Below are 20,388 nucleotides of genomic sequence, written 5' to 3' on the forward strand. Positions count from 1 at the left end.
CTTAAAGCCTTTGGCATGGACAACACTTTGAGTCCCAGATTCCTTCAACCTGCCCCTCCTAAATTGCAACTAAGAGCTTACATAGCTTCAGTCACCACAGTACTATAAATTAGGAATTGCTGTCTAAAAGGTTTCCGGATCCACATAACAATCACACTCCAGAGTCCAGACTACAATGGAAGTTGGTGGCATAAGACTCCAAATTCCATATTTTTTTTGCTATGCCAAGGAAAAGGAAAAAGATGAGGAGTATCCAGATGACCACACACAGAAGTAGTGATATATTTCATTTTTTTATTATTATTATTATACTTTAAGTTCTAGGGTACATGTGCATAACGTGCAGGTTTGTTACATATGTATACTTGTGCCATGTTGGTGTGCTGCACCCATCAACTCGTCAGCACCCATCAACTCGTCATTTACATCAGGTATAACTCCCAATGCAATCCCTCCCCCCTTCCCCTCCCCCCTCCCCATGATAGGCCCCGGTGTGTGATGTCCCCCTTCCCGAGTCCAAGTGATCTCATTGTTCAGTTCCCACCTATGAGTGAGAACATGCGGTGTTTGGTTTTCCGTTCTTGTGATAGTTTGCTAAGAATGATGGTTTCCAGCTGCATCCATGTCCCTACAAAGGACACAAACTCATCCTTTTTGATGGCTGCATAGTATTCCATGGTGTATATGTGCCACATTTTCTTAATCCAGTCTGTCACTGATGGACATTTGGGTTGATTCCAAGTCTTTGCTATTGTGAATAGTGCCGCAATGAACATACGTGTGCATGTGTCTTTATAGCAGCATGATTTCTAATCCTTTGGGTATATACCCAGTAATGGGATGGCTGGGTCATATGGTACATCTAGTTCTAGATCCTTGAGGAATCGCCATACTGTTTTCCATAATGGTTGAACTAGTTTACAATCCCACCAACAGTGTAAAAGTGTTCCTATTTCTCTACATCCTCTCCAGCACCTGTTGTTTCCTGACTTTTTAATGATCGCCATTCTAACTGGTGTGAGATGGTATCTCATTGTGGTTTTGATTTGCATTTCTCTGATGGCCAGTGATGATGAGCATTTTTTCATGTGTCTGTTGGCTGTATGAATGTCTTCTTTTGAGAAATGTCTGTTCATATCCTTTGCCCACTTTTTGATGGGGTTGTTTGTTTTTTTCTTGTAAATTTGTTTGAGTAGTGATATATTTCAAATGAGAATGAGAGCTCATTAACAGTCAAAGTGGCTGGGTACATGCTTGCAGCTGGCAGTCAATGAAAGGAGCACTTCCATGGGAAGCCCAGGTCATGGAGTCAGTACATGCACAGGTGTCAGTTATAAAGGTAAGGAAGTATGCCGCCCAGTGAGGTAAGCAGGGGGAGTTTGGAATTCCACAGGATAAAAGTATAAAATGTCATAAAATATTCACACTTGTGTTTACATGTGATTATTAAAATGCATGTTAATGTTTTAACTGTAAATATCATCAAGCTAAATTTCTTTTTCAGTAGATTTGCTTGCAGCCCAGAAATTCATCGATTTGGGTCAGTGAATTGGATTTCAATTCTCTTTTTCTTCCCTTTTAAAAAGTAGCATGAAATAGGACTTTGGGGTCAGATTTGGCATCAGAATTGTCAAAGTCAAAGTTCATAACATTTTCATACATCACAAAATAATATAATGTTCAAAACCAGAATAAACTCCAAAGATCATCTGGCAGTCTCTGACATTTCAAAAAGGATAGATTTGCAACCAGGAGATGTAAGGCAACTACTCACTGTCACAGGGTTCTAGGAGTGCAGAGACATTCCTGCCTCCAATCTTACTACTTGCCCCAAGTCTAGTTGCTAACAAAATCTCCTTGAACTGCATATTAAATAATAACCTTGGGATATTACCCCATGATTGTCCTTATCCTCATTAACTTATATTTGAGAATTGACAGGACAAAGTATGGCAACCCTGCTCTTGGAAACACAAATGTAGGATAATTAAAAGAATAAATGCAACCAGAATCATCTTTAAATATCTCTTTGTATTGACAAGGAGAATGGTGAGACTGTGGGAAGCACAGTTGGTAATATACTATTTCCTTGATTGATTCCACTGGGCTAGTCCTCGCGTGTTAATGGCTTTCAAAAGGCAACAAATCCCCTCCCAGAGATATGCCCAAGAGAATTAAAAACAGTTATTTAAATAAAAACATATATACACATGTTCACAGCAGCCCTATTTACAATAGCCAAAATATGGAAACAATTCAAATGTTTATCAAAGAACAAATAGATTTTTTTTAAAACACTCTGGCATATACATACAACGTATTATTCAACCATGCAAAGGAATGTAGTACTGTATATGATGCAATATTATAAATATCAAAACTATGCTAAGTGAAAGAAGTGAGATACAAAATGTGACAAATTGTATGGTTCCATTTATAGGAAATATCTCAAATAGGTAAATCAATACAGACAGAAAGCAGCTTAGTGGTTTCTAGGAGCTAAGAGGAGGGATGGGGATGAGATCTGACTGTTTAATGGGTACTGAGTTTGCATTTGTTTGTTTGTTTGTTTTTGTGTGTGTGTGTGTGTGGGTGGGTGAGTGATGAAAATGTTTTGGAGCTATATAGAAATAATGGTTGTAAAATATGGGGATATACTAAATGCCTGTGAATTGCATCCTCTAAAATGGTTAATTTTATGGGCATTTCACTTCAATAAAAAATAAAGAGAGGGTATTATAATGGTCTAAGGATGTGTGAAATTGAGTAGCCTATAGTCCCCTTATTCAGCCAAGCCCTCATCCAAGTACTGCTGTAAAGGTACGTTGTAAACGTGAATGAAGTCCATAATTAGTTGACTTTAGGTAAGGGAAATTATCCTAGATAATCTGTGTGGGTCTCATTCAATCAGTTGTAAGGCCTTATGAGCAGAATGGCTTTTAATACTTCCCGAAGAAGAAGAAATTCCACTGCAACTTCCACGCATGCCTGAGAGTTCCAGCTGTACTTCCTGATAGCCTACCCAGTGGATTTCAGACATACCTGGCCTCCATAACCATGTGAACCAATTCTGTGCAATAAATCTCAATGTATTATCTCCTACTAGTCATGCTCCATTGGTTGAATCCTGACTGATATGAGTGGGTTCTACATTTAGAAGACTTGGGATCTAAAAGCCTTTTGTTCTTCCCTAGCCAACTACACAGCAATTCTCTCACAAGTAAAACAATCTTAGAGAAAGATAAAATAGTTCCAAAAAGTACCCTTTATACCCTCAAATAACTATACTGCCTGGAAAATGAAGAAAGAAGTGCTATGAGACTGAGGGGTTATTACAGGCAGGTGAGGGTAATGTTGATAGCCGAGGCAAGGGTGCTCACCAAAATGTGAGACATAAAGGGACTTTTACCCAGTAGAACCTGACATGCACCAGCTCTTGTCTGCACCACGACTTTCACTACCTCTTTCTCTCTAAGCAAGAGATTGGGAAGTCTTTTATAGGAAATGTGCCTGTCCCAAGATAAATGGGCTAAAGATAAAGACATTGGAGTTGTCTAACTAAAGGCCCAGCCCTACTCTTCAGGGTAGCTCCAAGGCAATGCATTCCAGACACTTCCTTTTGAAACATGAGCACAGTCCAAGACCATCAGAAGCATGAGTAAAGTCTCCGGCAAGAATGAGAGATCACATGACATAACAGAGAAAAAGCAAATTGGGAAATGTGACTATGCAGAAAAGAAGCAAAACACATGGACACACACATAGACATGCATGTACAGATATGAATACATACATACACACAGAAAGGAACAGGCACATACACATATAAACAAATGCACATACAGAGACATGCATGTACAGGTATTCCCGTACACATACATACAGAGAGAAACATGAATGCACACATACATATGCATGCAAAACACTGACATGTGCACAGGACTACACATGTGCACGCACACAGACATGCATGTAAAGATATTCAAACACAAATATACATAAAATGAAATATGCACATATGTGTACACACATGTGCCGGCACACAGACATACATGACAGATATGCACATACACATATATGCACAGAGCAGAACATGCATGCACACATGCATACACATGTGCACGAGCATGGGCATGCATGTACATGTATTCACAGACATACAGAAAGAAACATAATGTACATGACATTTGCAAGCATGGACATACATTTACATGCACACATATACATGTGTCTGGACACACAAAGACATATATATACACACACACACAAATACACAGAAACATAAACATCCAGATAAACACATATACAATACAGTTATAGCACACAATTGCCCACATGTGTTTATGCATGTGGACATGCATGCACATATATGTGCATGTATGGACACAAGCAAACATGCACACATATGCATATACATGCATGTATATGCACATACAAACCCACATACATGAATATATATGTACATGTACCCATACGTGTACACACATGGATAAATGCAAACATACACATATGTGTGCACACACATGCCTGTACAGGTATGTACATCATCACACATGGACATACACATACATGTACACATACAAAGAAACCATTGATATACCCAGAGTTATAAGAAAAGATAATTTAACCTGGAAATTCCATATTAAACTCCAAAAGCTTAGCTTGGTGTCTCTGTGTGTAAGTTTCACTCATGTTTTGGGAAGCACTCTACCCACACACATGACCAAAGCCCCTATCTCCCACCTCAAGCCAAAGTAACTTCTGTGGCTCCCAATATAAAGTAAGCTTTTGGTAGAATGGGCACACACAGGCTGGGCACAGTGGCTCACACCTGTAATCCCAGCACTTTGGGAGGCTGAGACAGGTGGATCGCTTGAGCCCATAAGTTCCAGACTGGCCTGGGCAACTTGGTGAAATCCCATCTCTCTGCAAAGTACAAAAATTAGCTGGACTTGGTTGTGTGAGCCTATAGTCCCAGCTACTTGAGAGGCTGAGGTGGGAGGATTGCTTAAGCCTGGGAGGCACAGGTTGCAGTGAGCTGAAATCATGCCACTGCACTCCAGTCTGGGCACGACAGTGAGGCAGTCTCAAAAAAAAAGAAAAAAGAATGGATGATATATATTGATATGGTTAGGCTGTGTCCCTACCCAAACCTCATTTAAATTGTAGTTCCCATGATCCTCATGTATTTTGGGAGGGAGAGAATTGAATCATGGAGATACTTTCTCCCATCCTGTTCTTGTGATAGTGAGTTAGTTCATAAGATCGTTTTATAACGGGCTTTTCCCCCTTTTGCACTGCATGCCTGCCTCCATGTAAGATGTGCCTCTGTTCCTCCTTCACCTTCTGCTACGATTGTGAGGCCTCCCCAGCCATGTGGAACTGCGAGTCTTCTAAACCTCTTTTTCTTTATAAATTACCCAATCTCAAGTATATCTTTATTAGCAGTACAATACAGACGTACATATATGGAACTTCCCGTTCACAGACCTACAGCAGCTGATGTGATCTGCATCTGAAACGTGCATATTTGCAGGACTTCTCTCTGATGAAGACAGCACCTCTGCGTAAGCTAGACAGAGTGTGTCATCCTTCATAGGGAAGGCCTGGCCTTCCATCCAAAATCAGTAGGGAAACAAGATCTTGGTTACACATAATTTTACTTTTGATTTCTCCTTTCTCTAGTCTTTTTTTTTTTTTTTTTTTTTTTTTGAGACGGAGTCTCGCTCTGTCGCCCAGGCTGGAGGGCAGTGGCCGGATCTCAGCTCACTGCAAGCTCCACCTCCCGGGTTCACGCCATTCTCCTGCCTCAGCCTCCCGAGTAGCTGGGACTACAGGCGCCCGCCACCACGCCCGGCTAGTTTTTTTTGTATTTTTTAGTAGAGACGGGGTTTCACCGTGTTAGCCAGGATGGTCTCGATCTCCTGACCTCGTGATCCGCCCGTCTCGGCCTCCAAAAGTGCTGGGATTACAGGCGTGAGCCACCACGCCTGGCTCTCTAATCTTTTAATAATGCCCTTAGAATACAAGTCCCATGCTTTAAAGATCAACTTCTCTGTAATTACTGCTTGCACACAATTTTGGGTTTCCACCCAGGGCACTGAATATTTAAGAGCATAAACAATCCCACACCCTCCTCCTGTCATCTCAGCAAACCTGGTGCTCTATGATGCACCCTGGCAGAGACTCAGTGAGTGCTGGTCAGTGGGCTGAGTGGCTCATTCTCACTCCTTCCCAACCTCACCTATTCAAACCACAGCATATCCGCAGGGATGGTGGCCCCTGAACTCAGCTGTGGCTGGGCAAAGCGTGAAACTCAGTTGTTAATCTGGCATTCAAAGCCCCGAGTCCAGTTCCATTAAACTATGCAAAACCCCTGAACTGAGTGTGGCTTAGGCGACGGACTGTGCTGGCTTTCCTAAGACTGATCCAGTTTTAGGACCTATAATTCCACATCCCGGGGAATCCCTCAGTCTTGAGCAGACCAGAATGACTGGTCACACTAGTAGGGATCCTAAAATCAGGAATACCAGTGCAAGCATTTCCGCCTTGAATTGAAAACATGTCTGCCACCTGTGATGCATTACTAATCAGAAGAAGTGCATTATGAAACACATAGAAGCATAGACAGAGCACAAAGGCCCATGTTTCAAAGTGGGAGTGATAAGAATATGATGACAAAATGTCCCTGACTTCAAGGACCACACTTTTCCCAAGGAAGCAGCTACATACACACGTAAGAAATACAAGTCAGGAAATCGTAACAAATTCAAGATCGGGAGAGATGTGTCCCATGCAGTGGTGGGCTACTGTGGACATCGCCACAGTGAAGGTTCCTAACTGGACTCTCCCTGCAGCAATCCGATCCACTTCTCTTCCCCATGTGCTTGATGATAGGGATTTCTCAAATCCAGAAGCAGCTGAGCAGGACTGGAGAGGAGGCTCAAAGGAGGAGGGTAAGGTATCAGCCTTACAGTCCATTGTAACTTATGCTGCAAGTCAGCAAACTCGGGATCAGGCCAGACCAGAACTATTTTATTTCTCTCTGCAATGACTGGAAAAAGCTGCTCCAATTTCCTTTCCTCTTGTCCTCTCCATTCCTGCCTTGGGTACTCTGCCACTCACCTACCCGGTGAATTATCCAAATCTTCCAATTCTTATTTTACAAACTGCACCTGTACCTGCTCCCCAGTTCCATTACTACCTCTTTTATATCCAAAGGATAGGCATTAGCATAACCTGCACACCAGTCTCTCTTTCCTCCATCTTGCTTGTTACTAACAAGAGAGGATGATAACAGCAGCTCTGACCATGAGAGCTCCCTTCCATGCTCTCTCCTCTCTGCACAATAGATTCTGAATGCCTTTGCAGAGCACTGAATGTCCTCTGTAATATTCTCCCAATGGACTGTTCTTGTTTCCCTTGCCTCCCTCTACTCTGCTGCATGCATGAAACCCTCTCCGATGGCCTATTTACTGTTCCTATCCTACTATCTTTGTCTTCTTACGGTCTTACCTGGTTCACACCATTCCTCTTTCCTGGAATGTACTCCATCTATTGAGGTCAAACCTGTCCTTCAAGACCAAGGTCAAGGTGATCTTCCACACAACAACTTTCTAGGTCATCTCGGCTAGAAATGCTCTCTCCCTTTTACGAATATTAAGCACACTCCATCTGTAAAGCACTTATCAAAACTGTTCATATCACAATTAAATAAATGTCTTATCCTCACAGATATGTGTTTTATCACTTTGGGAACACAGATCTATGGGCTTTACTTCTTTGAAGTTTTCATATTTTCTCTTATTATATCGCCTTGTATATAATAGGTATCCAATAATGCATTCAATGAATTATCTACAAATAGTGTTAGGGAGTAATTTACTAATTCCAAATATTTATATCATGTTTATCTTTTATGGGAGGCATGCCCTGTGCAAGGCTTATATTCTATGGAATCATTTTGAAGAAAAAGGTAAAACAAGAAATGAGAAAGATAGGGCATGTATTCAAGTCTTATATATGATTGCTTAGAGTTGATTAGAGCAGGCAGCAGTTGATATTAAGTGAATGAACTAAAAGTAGAAATTTCCTAGATAGAATGATTTACTTATTTTCCTTACTAAGAAGCAGGCCATCTGACTCTTTATCAAGGAAAAGGCAGAGAACTTTAGAATATTTGCCACAATTTTCTTAATCCAGTCTGTCACTGATGGACATTTGGGTTGATTCCAAGTCTTTGCTATTGTGAATAGTGAGTTCCTGTCCTTTGCAGGGACATGGATGCAGCTAGAAACCATCACTCTCAGCAAACTATCGCAAGAACAGAAAACCAAACACCGCATGTTCTCACTCATAGGTGGGAATTGAACAATGAGATCACTTGGACACAGGAAGGGGAACATCACACACCGGGGCCTATTGTGGGGAGGGGGAAGGTGGGAGGGATAGCATTAGGAGATATACCTATGTAAATGATGAGTTAATGGGGGCAGCACACCAACATGGCACATGTATACATATGTAATAAACCTGCACATTGTGCACATGTGCCCTAGAACTTAAAGTATAATAATAATAAAAAGAAAAAAATATTAGCCACAAGAGCCTACCTCTGGCACTGATCACTGGCAATGATAATTGTGGAAGTGTAAAGGAAAAATCCACAGATTCAGATCAAATCATTCTTAGAAATGGATAAATGACATCTACAATCTTTCCTAAGTGACAATGAGCTTGACGTTATGCTAATCTGTTGTAAAACTCAATTTATTATCATTAATGGCATCCTGCAAAAATAAAATCTTGGTGGGCTCAATGAGTAACCAGTGGCCACGTAACCCTCCTTGAGCCTGATTCCCTCTCCTTCTGTGTGGGAAAGCATCTAGAATTCTAACCTGTGCTTGTTTCACTTGTTTCTTTCAGCTTCTGGCCAATACGGTGCTTCCATTCTACCAAGCTTCAGAGAGGTCCCTACAAGGCCACTGCAGGGAGTTCATTACTCTTAGCTCGGATCCTTTGTACTTCATTACTTTGTCAACATTGACATTTATAACACTGGCCCAGATTCCCCAGGCAAAGGGCAAATAAATCAATAGCAGAGCCATTGGCAAGGAAGAGGGATATCAGGCAAAGAAAATCAATAGGCGGCATGGTTGTATGATCTTATTAACAATAGTTGCTGTTTTCAAACCAGACACTTCACAGGCACTATCTCATATCTTCAGAACAAATCAATAAAGCAAGTATTACTACTCCTACTTTACAGATGAGGAAACCAAGGCTCAGAGAGGTGATGTTAATCATGAGAGAGCTAAGTAGCAACCTTTCTATGGTTTGAGCTCAGCACTGTCTGACCCCCAACCCATTCATTTCCCATCTCACTACCACACATACTCATGAGAAAAATACATTGTAAGAGGAAGCTGGAGACACTCATCCAAGTCTTGGAGGCAGCTAGCTGCACAACACTGGGCCCAGTCATGGGTAGCATGATAACCTTTCAGATAACCACAGCTCTAATATTTATACATTATACATATGTGTATGTGTATGTATGTGACTGTGTGTGTTTTCCTTCAACGTATATTACAGAACATGTAATATGTGTCTGCCAATACAGTAGCAGGGAAGACAAAACTGTAAATGAGACTGGGGTCCTGTCTTTGGAACCTCATGACTACTCCATGCTGAGAAGTGGAGAGGGACAGAGATGATGTCTGGAGTCTTTAAGCATCAGACTAGATTTGATGATTTTAAGCTTGACTGACTCAAAAAGTATCACATGATTATAACCCATCAGAGGCAGCTTGACTCCTGAGAAAATAAGTTTAAATAATTTCAGGTGGGTTTTGGCCTTGTTAACTCTTTTCAGATGATTTTATCAAGAGTATTGTGGGCCAGGTGCAGTGGCTCATGCCTGTAATCCCAGCACTTTGGGAGGCCGAGATGGGTGGATTACTGGAGGTCAGGAGTTTGAAATCAGCCTGGCCAACATGGTGAAACCCCATCTCTACTAAAGATACAAAAATTAGCCGGGCATGTGGCGCGCACCTGTAATCCCGGCTACTTGGGAGGCTGGGACAGGAGAATCGCTTGAACTCAGAAGGCAGAGGTTGAAGTAAGTGGAGATTGCACCTGGTTGACAGAGTGAGACTCCATCTCCAAAAAGAAAAAGAAAAAGAAAAATGAAGTTAAAAAGTAAATACTGTTCACACCACTGCCGCCACTGTTTACCAATCATGAATTAAAGTCATGTTGACACCTTGCCTTATCCATTCATCCCCCTAGAGTGGGAGAGAAGAGTAAAATTTAAGCTTTGTTATGTAAAGACTAGAATACCTTTAGCTGGAAGGCAATTCGAGTCCTAAAGGAAAAATGCTGAGTTGGATGAAGTAGCTTTTTACGTTATGATTATACTGGTGTTACAAACCTTACTGAGCTTTTATTACATGTCAGGCATCAACCTAGGCACATCATCTGCATCACCACTAGATTTTCCGAATTATAAGTGTTATAATAACATATACCTGTGTTCTAATTGAGAAGACTGACGTTTGCAAGACTTAGTAATTTGTCCAGGTCACATTAGTCAATGGTGAAGTCACAATTTGAACCCACAGCTGATTCCAAAGCCTGACTTACAAGAAATGCGCCATCTTCTCTCCATGATTAAAGACTCTCTCACTCTACCTCTACTTTTAAGCCCATCAGGTCTAAAAAGACAAACTTTTGATGCAGAGATTCTCAGCAGACCAATGAATTATGCATTGTGTCAAATACTTCATATCATTCCTTATAAACCAAACTGTGGCAAGATCTATTAGGAGTGTGGAATCCAGACATTTACGAGTTACGTGATATTGGGAAAGTCACTGAACCTCTGTGACTCAATTTTCTCATCTATAAAAATACAAATAAGAATGGTACTTATCTCCCTGGGGAAAAATAAATTAACATAAGGAACGAGTTTAGACTTAGCATACAGAAAGATATTATCAAATAATCATGCTAACAGTAACTACTAGTTTTATGGTACTATAGGTATTAGTATGCTATAAATACTATACCATTTTTAGTATTATCATTTGGTAACAGTGAAGAAAACCTAGAATTAGCATAGCCTACACGGGATACTTCAAAACCTTGAAAAACTTTAATACTACCAACAGATCCCACGCAAATAACTTTCCTTTGAAAGAATTAATTTTTAAGATAAGCCGGATCTTTAGAACAAGGATAATTTTTTTGCTATTATGTTTGTTTGTTTGTTTCACACACCGTGTAGCCATAGTAATGCTCAATAGTTTTTGCTTGAGGAGAACTAATTTAAAGTTTATATCAATAAGAGTCACGTCATGTGACTTCTGGGCCACCATACAAAACATCCTTTGCTATCACAGTCAGGCAAAGATGTGTAAAGTCTGGCGTTTCCTTGAAGGCCACCCCTCTTAGAAGGAGATTACTAACAGCTCCTCCCAGCTGAAGACAGTCTGCATTTAGAAACAACGTGTCATTGATATTTTTGCTTCATTCATTTTTTTTAGTCACGAGTATAGACAGAGCAGGCAAGTGATGATAGAAAATGAGTAACTCAAGGGCATTCTATTCAAAGAGTGGTTTCACTCTTAGAAAAAACGGACAACTTTTACAGAGCAGTGCAGAGCACGGAGCAGGCTGGCACTGCTATCATGAGGTGATTCATGTAACACACAGAAATAAAATTGCATCTTAAATCATAAGATAACACACATTCCTGTTGCATGAGAAGAAACTAAATTATCTATTGAATTTATCTGTGGGGGAAAAATGTAACTTGTTATTAAAGGAAAAAAAAATAACAAAAATCCCATATAACCCAGTTGCAATTCAATGCTGGTTATCCACAAAGTAGAAAATATAAGACATGCGTGTTTGGGAAGTTGGGATGATTACTGAAATCTGATATTTCAGGATGCTCTAAAACACACCATTTACTTCATGACGCAGAAGGTCAGATTAGATTAACGTATCTAAAATACTGTATTACCCAAAGAGACAGTATCATTAAAAATTATCTGGACACAATATAAGACAATTTCGTACAGTGTTAGGATTTGAGTCTAGAAGAGGCTGTGGTTTGGAGATTCAGTATTTACTAAAGAACTATGCATGACCATAAACAAAATGAAACATAATTTGAGGAGCCTATGCATTTAAAATGAAATAATCTTTTAGAGGAGTCACTGTGGAAGCTATAAACTTGTTTTAAAGAAGATTACATGAATTTATTTATTAAAAGAGCATACCTCAACTATTATTATTCCTACTGCAACATATTTGAATTGTTGATGCACACTGGCACAATCCTTTCCCAAATCAGCCACAATTCCTAGCCCATGGCTATAACTGCACCCTTTTCTCTCCTCTTAAAAGAGGGAGAGCAAAATGCAAGGCAGAAAAAGAAAACTAGATCATTGCTGATTTTTCTCTTTCTCTGGTAAGAACAGCTCAACTTGCTTCTGAGAAGTACCCTTTCCCTGTTATCAACCCATGCAATTAACACTGAACTAACTCCTTCACTCTCTTCACAGCGTAGCTGGGTGAATAATTTGGCCATGGCCATGCAGTAGATCCCAATCACCTGAACACTGCCATGGTCTGAGATTGGTCCTTGAAAACTCAACCCCATGACTTAACACAAGGAAAGTTTTCTGGAACTTTTAAAAGTGAGAGGTTTTCTTTCCACATGGAATGTTGAACTGCTACTACTTAAACCTGGAGCTGATGATTTCACCTTCATAACCACTGAAATCTTGCCTGCAAATGAAGTCCCTCCAAGAGGTAAGCAGTCACATGTGGAGTGAGAAACAGACAGACTGGAAACACCCGAATCTTAATATTTGAGATTCTGAAGCCAGCTGTACCTGAAGCAGATCTTATACCTTGAAACTTCTATTTTAACCAACTATTATTTCCTCTTTTGTTGTCATTGTTGAATCTGGTATGAGTTTGATATACCCTTGAAACATTGCTAATTAATAGATTCTGCAAGACTCACCATGGTTCAGAATTGCTCTTTTGGAGCTCGGTTGAGCACCTCCCTGGAAGTTACACTTACAGTCACCTTGACAGACACATTAACAAAAAAGAAAACAGAAAAAAAAAAAAAAAAAAAAAAAAAACCTCACAGTTCTCTTTTATGTTTCTACAACCTTGAAAATAAAAAAAAAAGCAAACATTTCTTGAGTATATGCTAAATACCAAGTATTTTGCATATAATGTTTCAAGAAATCCTTACACAGCTCTGTGAATTCATTAAATGAATTACGTATTACTATCCTCATTCTACCAATAAGGAACCATACACAAGTTAGATAAATTCACCAAGGTCACACAATGTTTAACTACGTGAGAGATGCAAACATGGGTCAATTTGTCTCCAAAAAGCTGGGCATCTTCCACTCTGGAATTGTGCTTCCTAGTTTAGCATTGACTCCCAGATTTGAATCATAAGAAGCCTCTGTGTCCAAAATCAAAAAGGAATTAGAGTACGGCCTTCCAAAGTGAGCATTTTGAAGTACACACCTTTTATTTATATGCATAAATTCTTCTGTGCTTTCTATAAATGGCAGCCGTAACTCACCCTCTGCAAGATGCTTGTAAGGTGATTTTATGTGAAAGCATTCAAGGTATTCATTCAATGATACTGTAATGTTGCACAAGACACAGTAGGCTCAAAGTGTAAACCTGAGGGATTGGGGAGAATTAAAGAACCCTGTTCTATAGATGCAATCAGAACTCATTTTAACATGTCAAAATCATGTGTACATGCTCACAGATAGCTCTGCGACTTACAGATTAACTGTAAATTTTATGCATCTTGAGAAGAAATGCTTTCAATTCCTGTATTTTTTTTTTTTTGAGGCAAGTAAATATTGAAATCTAGATGGGCAAACAGCCACTGGAGCAGAAGAATAATGCCTCTGGCAGGCGTGAGCTTTGGCCTATCAAACTGGCAATAGGAGATTAATAAACGTCAGCTGCATAAAAAAAATGTTATCAGCATGCCATGAGTGCAAATTTCATTTTTATGTCTCTTCAGAATTTTGTAGCAACAGTTTAAAGGCCATACTATAATTCTTTTCCACCTAAACTTTAACCTGTTTACCTATTTTTAAAAAGTAGCTACTTCTTAATTCTGCAGATTAGCAAGAAGTCTTCTCTCAGAAGAGTAATACCATACTTCTCTCAGAAGTATGATGATGATAATAATAATAATAATAACAACTCTTAATTTCACCCAATAATAGTAGTTTTTGTTTTGAAATCAAATTTTCTTGATATATTTTGGATGCAGCTGGAAACCATCATTTGCAGCAAACTATGGCAAGAACAGAAAACCAAACACCGCATGTTCTCACTCATAGGTGGGAACTGAACAATGAGATCACTTGGACTCAGGAAGGGGAACATCACACACGGGGGCCTATCATGGGGAGGGGGGAGGGGGGAGGGATTGCATTGGGAGTTATACCTGATGTAAATGATGAGTTGATGGGTGCTGACGAGTTGATGGGTGCAGCACACCAACATGGCACAAGTATACATATGTAACAAACCTGCACGTTATGCACATGTACCCTAGAACTTAAAGTATAATAAAATAAAAAAATTTAAAAAAAAAAGAAGGGGACAACAGGACCAGAAAAAAATAAGTTAAACACGGCCGGGCGCAGTGGCTCAAGCCTGTAATCCCAGCACTTTGGGAGGCCGAGACGGGTGGATCACGAGGTCAGGAGATCGAGACCATCCTGGCTAACACGGTCAACCCCGTCTCTCCTAAAAAATACAAAAAACTAGCCGGGCGAGGTGGCGGGCGCCTGTAGTCCCAGCTACTCGGGAGGCTGAGGCAGGAGAATGGCGTGAACCCGGGAGGCGGAGCTTGCAGTGAGCCGAGATCGCACCACTCACTCCAACCTGGGCTACAGAGCAAGACTCCGTCTCAAAAAAATAAATAAATAAATAAATAAACACAAAAAAGGAGAGTTTCTTTTAGAAGTTTCAAGTTTTTTCGATTCCTAAGTCTGCCTGGCTGTCTATGCTCTTGTGACAGGGCCAAGTTAAACAGAGACTTAGAAATAACAGTGATAGAGCACGCTATGTTTAAATCTGAGGCATATACATCTATACTTTCAAATGAAATAAGTACATTTCCAGAAACATTCTCTCTTCCAAATGGGTTACTTCCCTAAATATATGCTCTCTCTCTTTTAATGTTATTTTTCTTAAATTCACTGATGCAATCGGCCAGAACAAGGAATTCTCACTTGAAAGTTAAGAAATGTCAGTAAACCACAGAATAAAGTTTGCAATATCCCATAACTTGACAGATATGAGCATCAACATTCTTAGAGAACCAACAGTGAAGTTTTAATGTAGACAATTATATCGGCTATTTTTTATGGGCCAGTATCTACATCATGGGGACCTTCAGGAAACAAACAAACAAAAAAACAAACAAACAAAAAACTGCTTTATTTATAACAGTATCTGTAGCACCGTGGCTGGTATAGAGTATGTACTAAACCACTGTCCTCTTTAATAAGGAATTGGTCCTTTCTTGGACAAAAAGAAAATGAACAAACTTGCTTTTGCTTTGCAATGAAATGCTATTGGTGGTACTGAAGAAAACTGAGACACTAGATTTACTACATACTTTTTTTTTCGTATCTATCTACCATGAAAAATGCTTTCGAGTGTTTGATTTACAGTTGGAAATGTCCTCCAAAGCAATCTTTTCTAAAATTGTGAAGCTCAGTTGCATTCATCATTAATTCCATGTAGCCATCTTAATATCATCCCTTCCTATTTTCTCCATCCCTACTCTACTCTATTTCTGATGCATGGGGTTTGGTTTCCTTGTTCCAGAGTTCCCCCAGGATTAGTGTCCTTTCTAAATAATAAGTCTGGATGTTCATATTGTCTCCCTTTACCTTCTGCTAGGTAACTTTCATAGACCAGAGTGTTGAGGTTAAGTGTTGGTCCAAATCCTTCCATCTGTTCAACAGCTGTTCAAATGGTAAGGCAGCCCAGTAGGCAGATGTCTCCCATCCTTAGAACAATGAAGACATTTTATTGGGTATTTGATATGGTTTGTATCTGTGTCCTCACTCAGATCTCATGTTGAATTGTAATCCTTAATGTTGGAAGTAGGACATGGTGGGTGGTGATTGGCTCATGAGGGAAGATTTCTGATGAATAGTTTACTACCATCCTCTTGTTGATGTCCTTGTGATGGTTGGTGAGTGAGTTGGTGAGATATAATTGTTTAAAATTGTGTGGCACCTTCCTCCTCTCTCTTCTTCCTGCTCTGACCATGTGACATGCCTGCTCCTCCTTTGTCTTCTGCCATGACTTTAAAATTCTTGAGGTTTCCCAGAAGCTGAGCAGATGCCAGCATCATGCTTCTTCTATGGCTTGTAGAACCATAAGTCAATTAAACATCTTTTTCTTTATAAATTACCTAGTCTCAAGTATTTATGGCACTGCCAAAATGGACTAATGCAGGATTCCTCCTCAATCTTAACAGTTCTTTTCTACCTGATAATTACGAAGCACCAGAAATAAAATAACAAGTTGTCTGTAGTACCTTGCTTTAAAGTTTCAATTCACCAGTCTTATTGTTGGCTTAGCTGAAAGAGTGAAGGGTCATATGAATGCTATACACAGTGGTAAGATTTAATGAGGATTTTTTTTTCATTTTTAACAAGAGGATATTATTGGAACTTCCATTACACAGAGCAGGGGGCCATGAAAAAGGTCTGGGCTTTGTGGTCAGTAAGCCCAAATTTTCCCTCTTTCCTAAGATGTTTTAATTTGGTTAATGATATTAATAGTAACGACATTTCTGCTAAGACTTCAACCAGAAGACTGATCTCACTCAGATATGGAGCTCAAATTTATATTTCTTCACTGTTCAGAAAAAAAAAGGTGAGAAATTAAAATTGTCCTAAGTTCGTAGTACCACCTGGCACCTGGCAGAAGTTAAAAAAAATCTTATTTTGAGGAAAGTGTCTTGATTTTTGATCCTTAGAGTTGTCACAAATTAATTGCGATCAGTATGAACAAACACACATGCACACACGCACACACACACACACACACACACACACACACACACAGCATAAGGAAACAAGCCACCACAGGAAAAAAATCTAGAAAACAGCTAGTAACAGACTGGGACCCTCACAGACTTCAGATGTTGAAATTATCAGAGACAAAATGTTTAATAACTATTAATTAAATGCCTAAATACATAAAAAGATGGAAACGAACAAAAGAATGGAGACAACAAATTATCTTTTTTAATAGTCATGCTTCAAAAAGAGCAAAATATTATCTTTAGAAATGAAAGATAAAATCAATAAGAAATGATTCATTGAATGAGATTAGGCATAAATAAGGAGAGGACTAGTGAATGTGATGATAAAGCCAAATGAATTGCCCAGAATGCAAGATGTTATATCAAAGAATGAAAACTACAAGAAGAGTGTAAGAAATATGATGATAGAATTAGCAAGTCTAAGTTCATATAATTTATATATAAAAGAATTGAGTAGATAGAATAGGAGGAAGTAAGATTTGATATTTTGAGAATTTTTAAGAACTGATGAACGGATACGTATGAATAATAAATATGAATTGGATGCATAGACACATATGACATAATGAACAGGAAACATTAAAATATCAAGTAAGATACTTTAAAAAGAAATCTACAAGCAGACACCTGATGACAAAACGGCAAAACATCAAAGAAAAAGGGATGACTTTAAATCAACTTGTAGGTGGTAGGCACGGAGGTAGTCAGAGTACCTACAAAAGCAGGACAGATGGACAGCTGACTTCTTGGTAGCAACCAGGGGAGCCAGGAAACAAGAGGACACTGATGTGCCAGTGAATCTCTGAAACTGGCTCTTCAGTAGGAAGAGGTAGGGAAAGTCCTGGCTTTTAGCATTTCTGATATCCACAGTGTAAACCCTCCTACTACAGCTGATTTCAAGCTGGCATCCTGCCACCATTGAAGGATGCAGAGTTGGGGAGAGACGTGTATACCTGACTTTTACAGGTATATGGGCTCCATAACACTTCCATCTTATAGGTACACTGGCTCCATAACACCTCTGACTAATTTCTCTACATCTGAGAGAAAATATTCTTCAATATTGAATTGAAGATCTGGCAAAATCATCTTCCAAGATTAAAGGTAAAATACAAACCTTTTGTTCAGGGGGAAAAAAATCTCTCTCTCTCTCTCTCTCTCTCTCTCTCTATCTATCTATTGAAGGAAACACAGAAAAGAATTCAAAAGAATTTAGTTCAAAAGAAGAAAATAAAGTCTGGCAGAAAATAGAAAAGTCTGAGATAAAGGAAGAAATGAGGAATATATAAACTAGTGTCTATATTAATATATCAAAAATAAGCAGTATCTAAAAACATAAAAATGAGTATTATTAGGAGGGGGAATGGAATCAGAAATAAATGAAACTCAATCTGGGATCAGTGTTGATTGGTTCTTCCAACTGCTATTTGGGGAACTAAAATGGACATTTTTTTGACCCTACTGCAGCTAGCTTTCTGGATCAACATCACATCTGGAAATTATAAACCCTTTATGAAGCTTGAGGGCTGTAGCAGGAATCATTTTTCTGCCTTTTCAGCTCTATCTACCGGCAAGCAAAAGCAGGGGCGCGTGCTGCCTTCTTCACAACCATTTTTCAGAGACCTCCTCCTTCTACTTATGAATTTGCATACAGTCTGGGGCACGGGGAAGTCATTCCAAAAGACCCCACAAAGAACTCACACTGTAAGTATACAATTTTGTAAGAGCAACTAACTTACTGTTTTAAATGTATTTCTGCTCACAATGCCTTGAGTTATTAATGTTTTCTGTACTGTACTGTGATAGAGAGAGAGAGAGTCAGAAAGAATATGATGGAATCACAGGAAAAGTTGGATATATAGGAAATAGGGTAGCATAAACAAGTTCAATTGTACAAGTAGCTCCATAATGTAAAAGGACCTACATTTGCCATTATAAAAAAAAAAAAAAAGGATGGACAGATTGGGTATAAAAATAAAATCTAGCGGTATGTTCTTCACAAGATCTCCTACAAAGCTGAAAGAAAAGGAAAACTTAAAAGAAAAAGAATGAGAAAAGAGGCCAGGCAAATACTAAGGTAAGTGAGACTGTAATAGGAATATTAATAATGGGCAAAATAAATTTAAGCATCGAAAGACATTACTAAAGTTTAAAAAGATCACTTAAGTGTGATGAAATGTTCACTTCATCAGGTAGATAAAAAATTTCCATCTTGTATGCATGTAATGAATACTCTCATTATATATAAAGTGAAAATTGACAGAACTTCCAGTAGAAAAAGAGAAGATTCACTATTATAGTAGGAAATTACAATGCCTTTAAAATTTTTGATGAACGATTGAGTTGTTCAAATCCTTAATTTATGCACTCATACATTTAAGTTAAAATTAAGTAAAACTTAAAAATATATTTTAAAATTAAGTACACATTTAAGTATTCTGCTAAATTACTTTAATATTTTACCTCTTGGAAATTTTTATAAAATAAGATAGAAATGTAGTGCCTATTTCTGCCACAGATACATCTTGGCATTTTCTGAACAAGAAATCTTGGTTTCAGATCTCAGATATGACGGGAGCAAAAGGCTGCAGACTTGAATCCTTAAACACCCTAATGAAAATTATGTATTCATTTATTTTAATAAAGCCCACTGGAAAGGTATGAACTAGAACAAAATACCTGTGACTTTGCCCAGGGTGAGTGACCTTATAACCCTGAACTCTACTTCTGGAGAGAAGTTATAACTGAGTCGAAGTTGATGGTCCATCTGCAGGAAAACAGAAAACAAAGGCACATCAGCACAGGTCTGCAAGTAAGAAGCATAAAACGATCCCAACTGGAAATAGCTTGAAACAACGCACACAGAGAGCAGATCCCCCTCTGAGATTTCCTCTCCAGAGAGATTAGACAGGTCTCGCTAATTCTCCCACAATGCACATAAAATACCCCTTGCTTTCTTCTTTGTGAAATAAGGGTTTTCACACAAGTCTTCTCCCTGGGAAACTGTATATAGCGTTTTACAGGTATTTATCTCCCCATTGAGATTTTCTCACCAAATTCTTTGCTGCAAACAAGCAAACAAATGAAACCTGCTCAGGAACTTGCTGTGCAAGATTAACATTCATAGGAGGCAGGAACTCATTTTCCATTTCTCCTCCTTTCTCTCAGTTTGTCCTTAGGGCCACCACTGCCTCCATTGTTCCATAATTCTAACCTGGTCTCATTTAGGTGTGGGCAGAGAGCTT

At 39.1% G+C, this 20,388-nt stretch overlaps 1 protein-coding gene across 2 annotated transcripts in view; it reads right to left on the minus strand.

The window, feature by feature from the left end:
- The window catches only part of LOC105492445 (contactin associated protein family member 5), a 909,336-nt gene that overhangs the window by 37,512 nt on the left and 851,436 nt on the right, over window positions 1-20,388 (minus strand). For both annotated transcript variants that reach the window (XM_071072554.1, XM_071072553.1), the window contains exon 21: window positions 19,823-19,910. In XM_071072554.1, coding sequence (XP_070928655.1) covers window positions 19,823-19,910 — 88 coding nt within the window. The remainder of the gene's footprint in view (window positions 1-19,822; window positions 19,911-20,388) is intronic.

Source organism: Macaca nemestrina, chromosome 11 (assembly GCF_043159975.1).
Source record: "Macaca nemestrina isolate mMacNem1 chromosome 11, mMacNem.hap1, whole genome shotgun sequence".
NCBI classification, from domain to species: domain Eukaryota; kingdom Metazoa; phylum Chordata; class Mammalia; order Primates; family Cercopithecidae; genus Macaca; species Macaca nemestrina.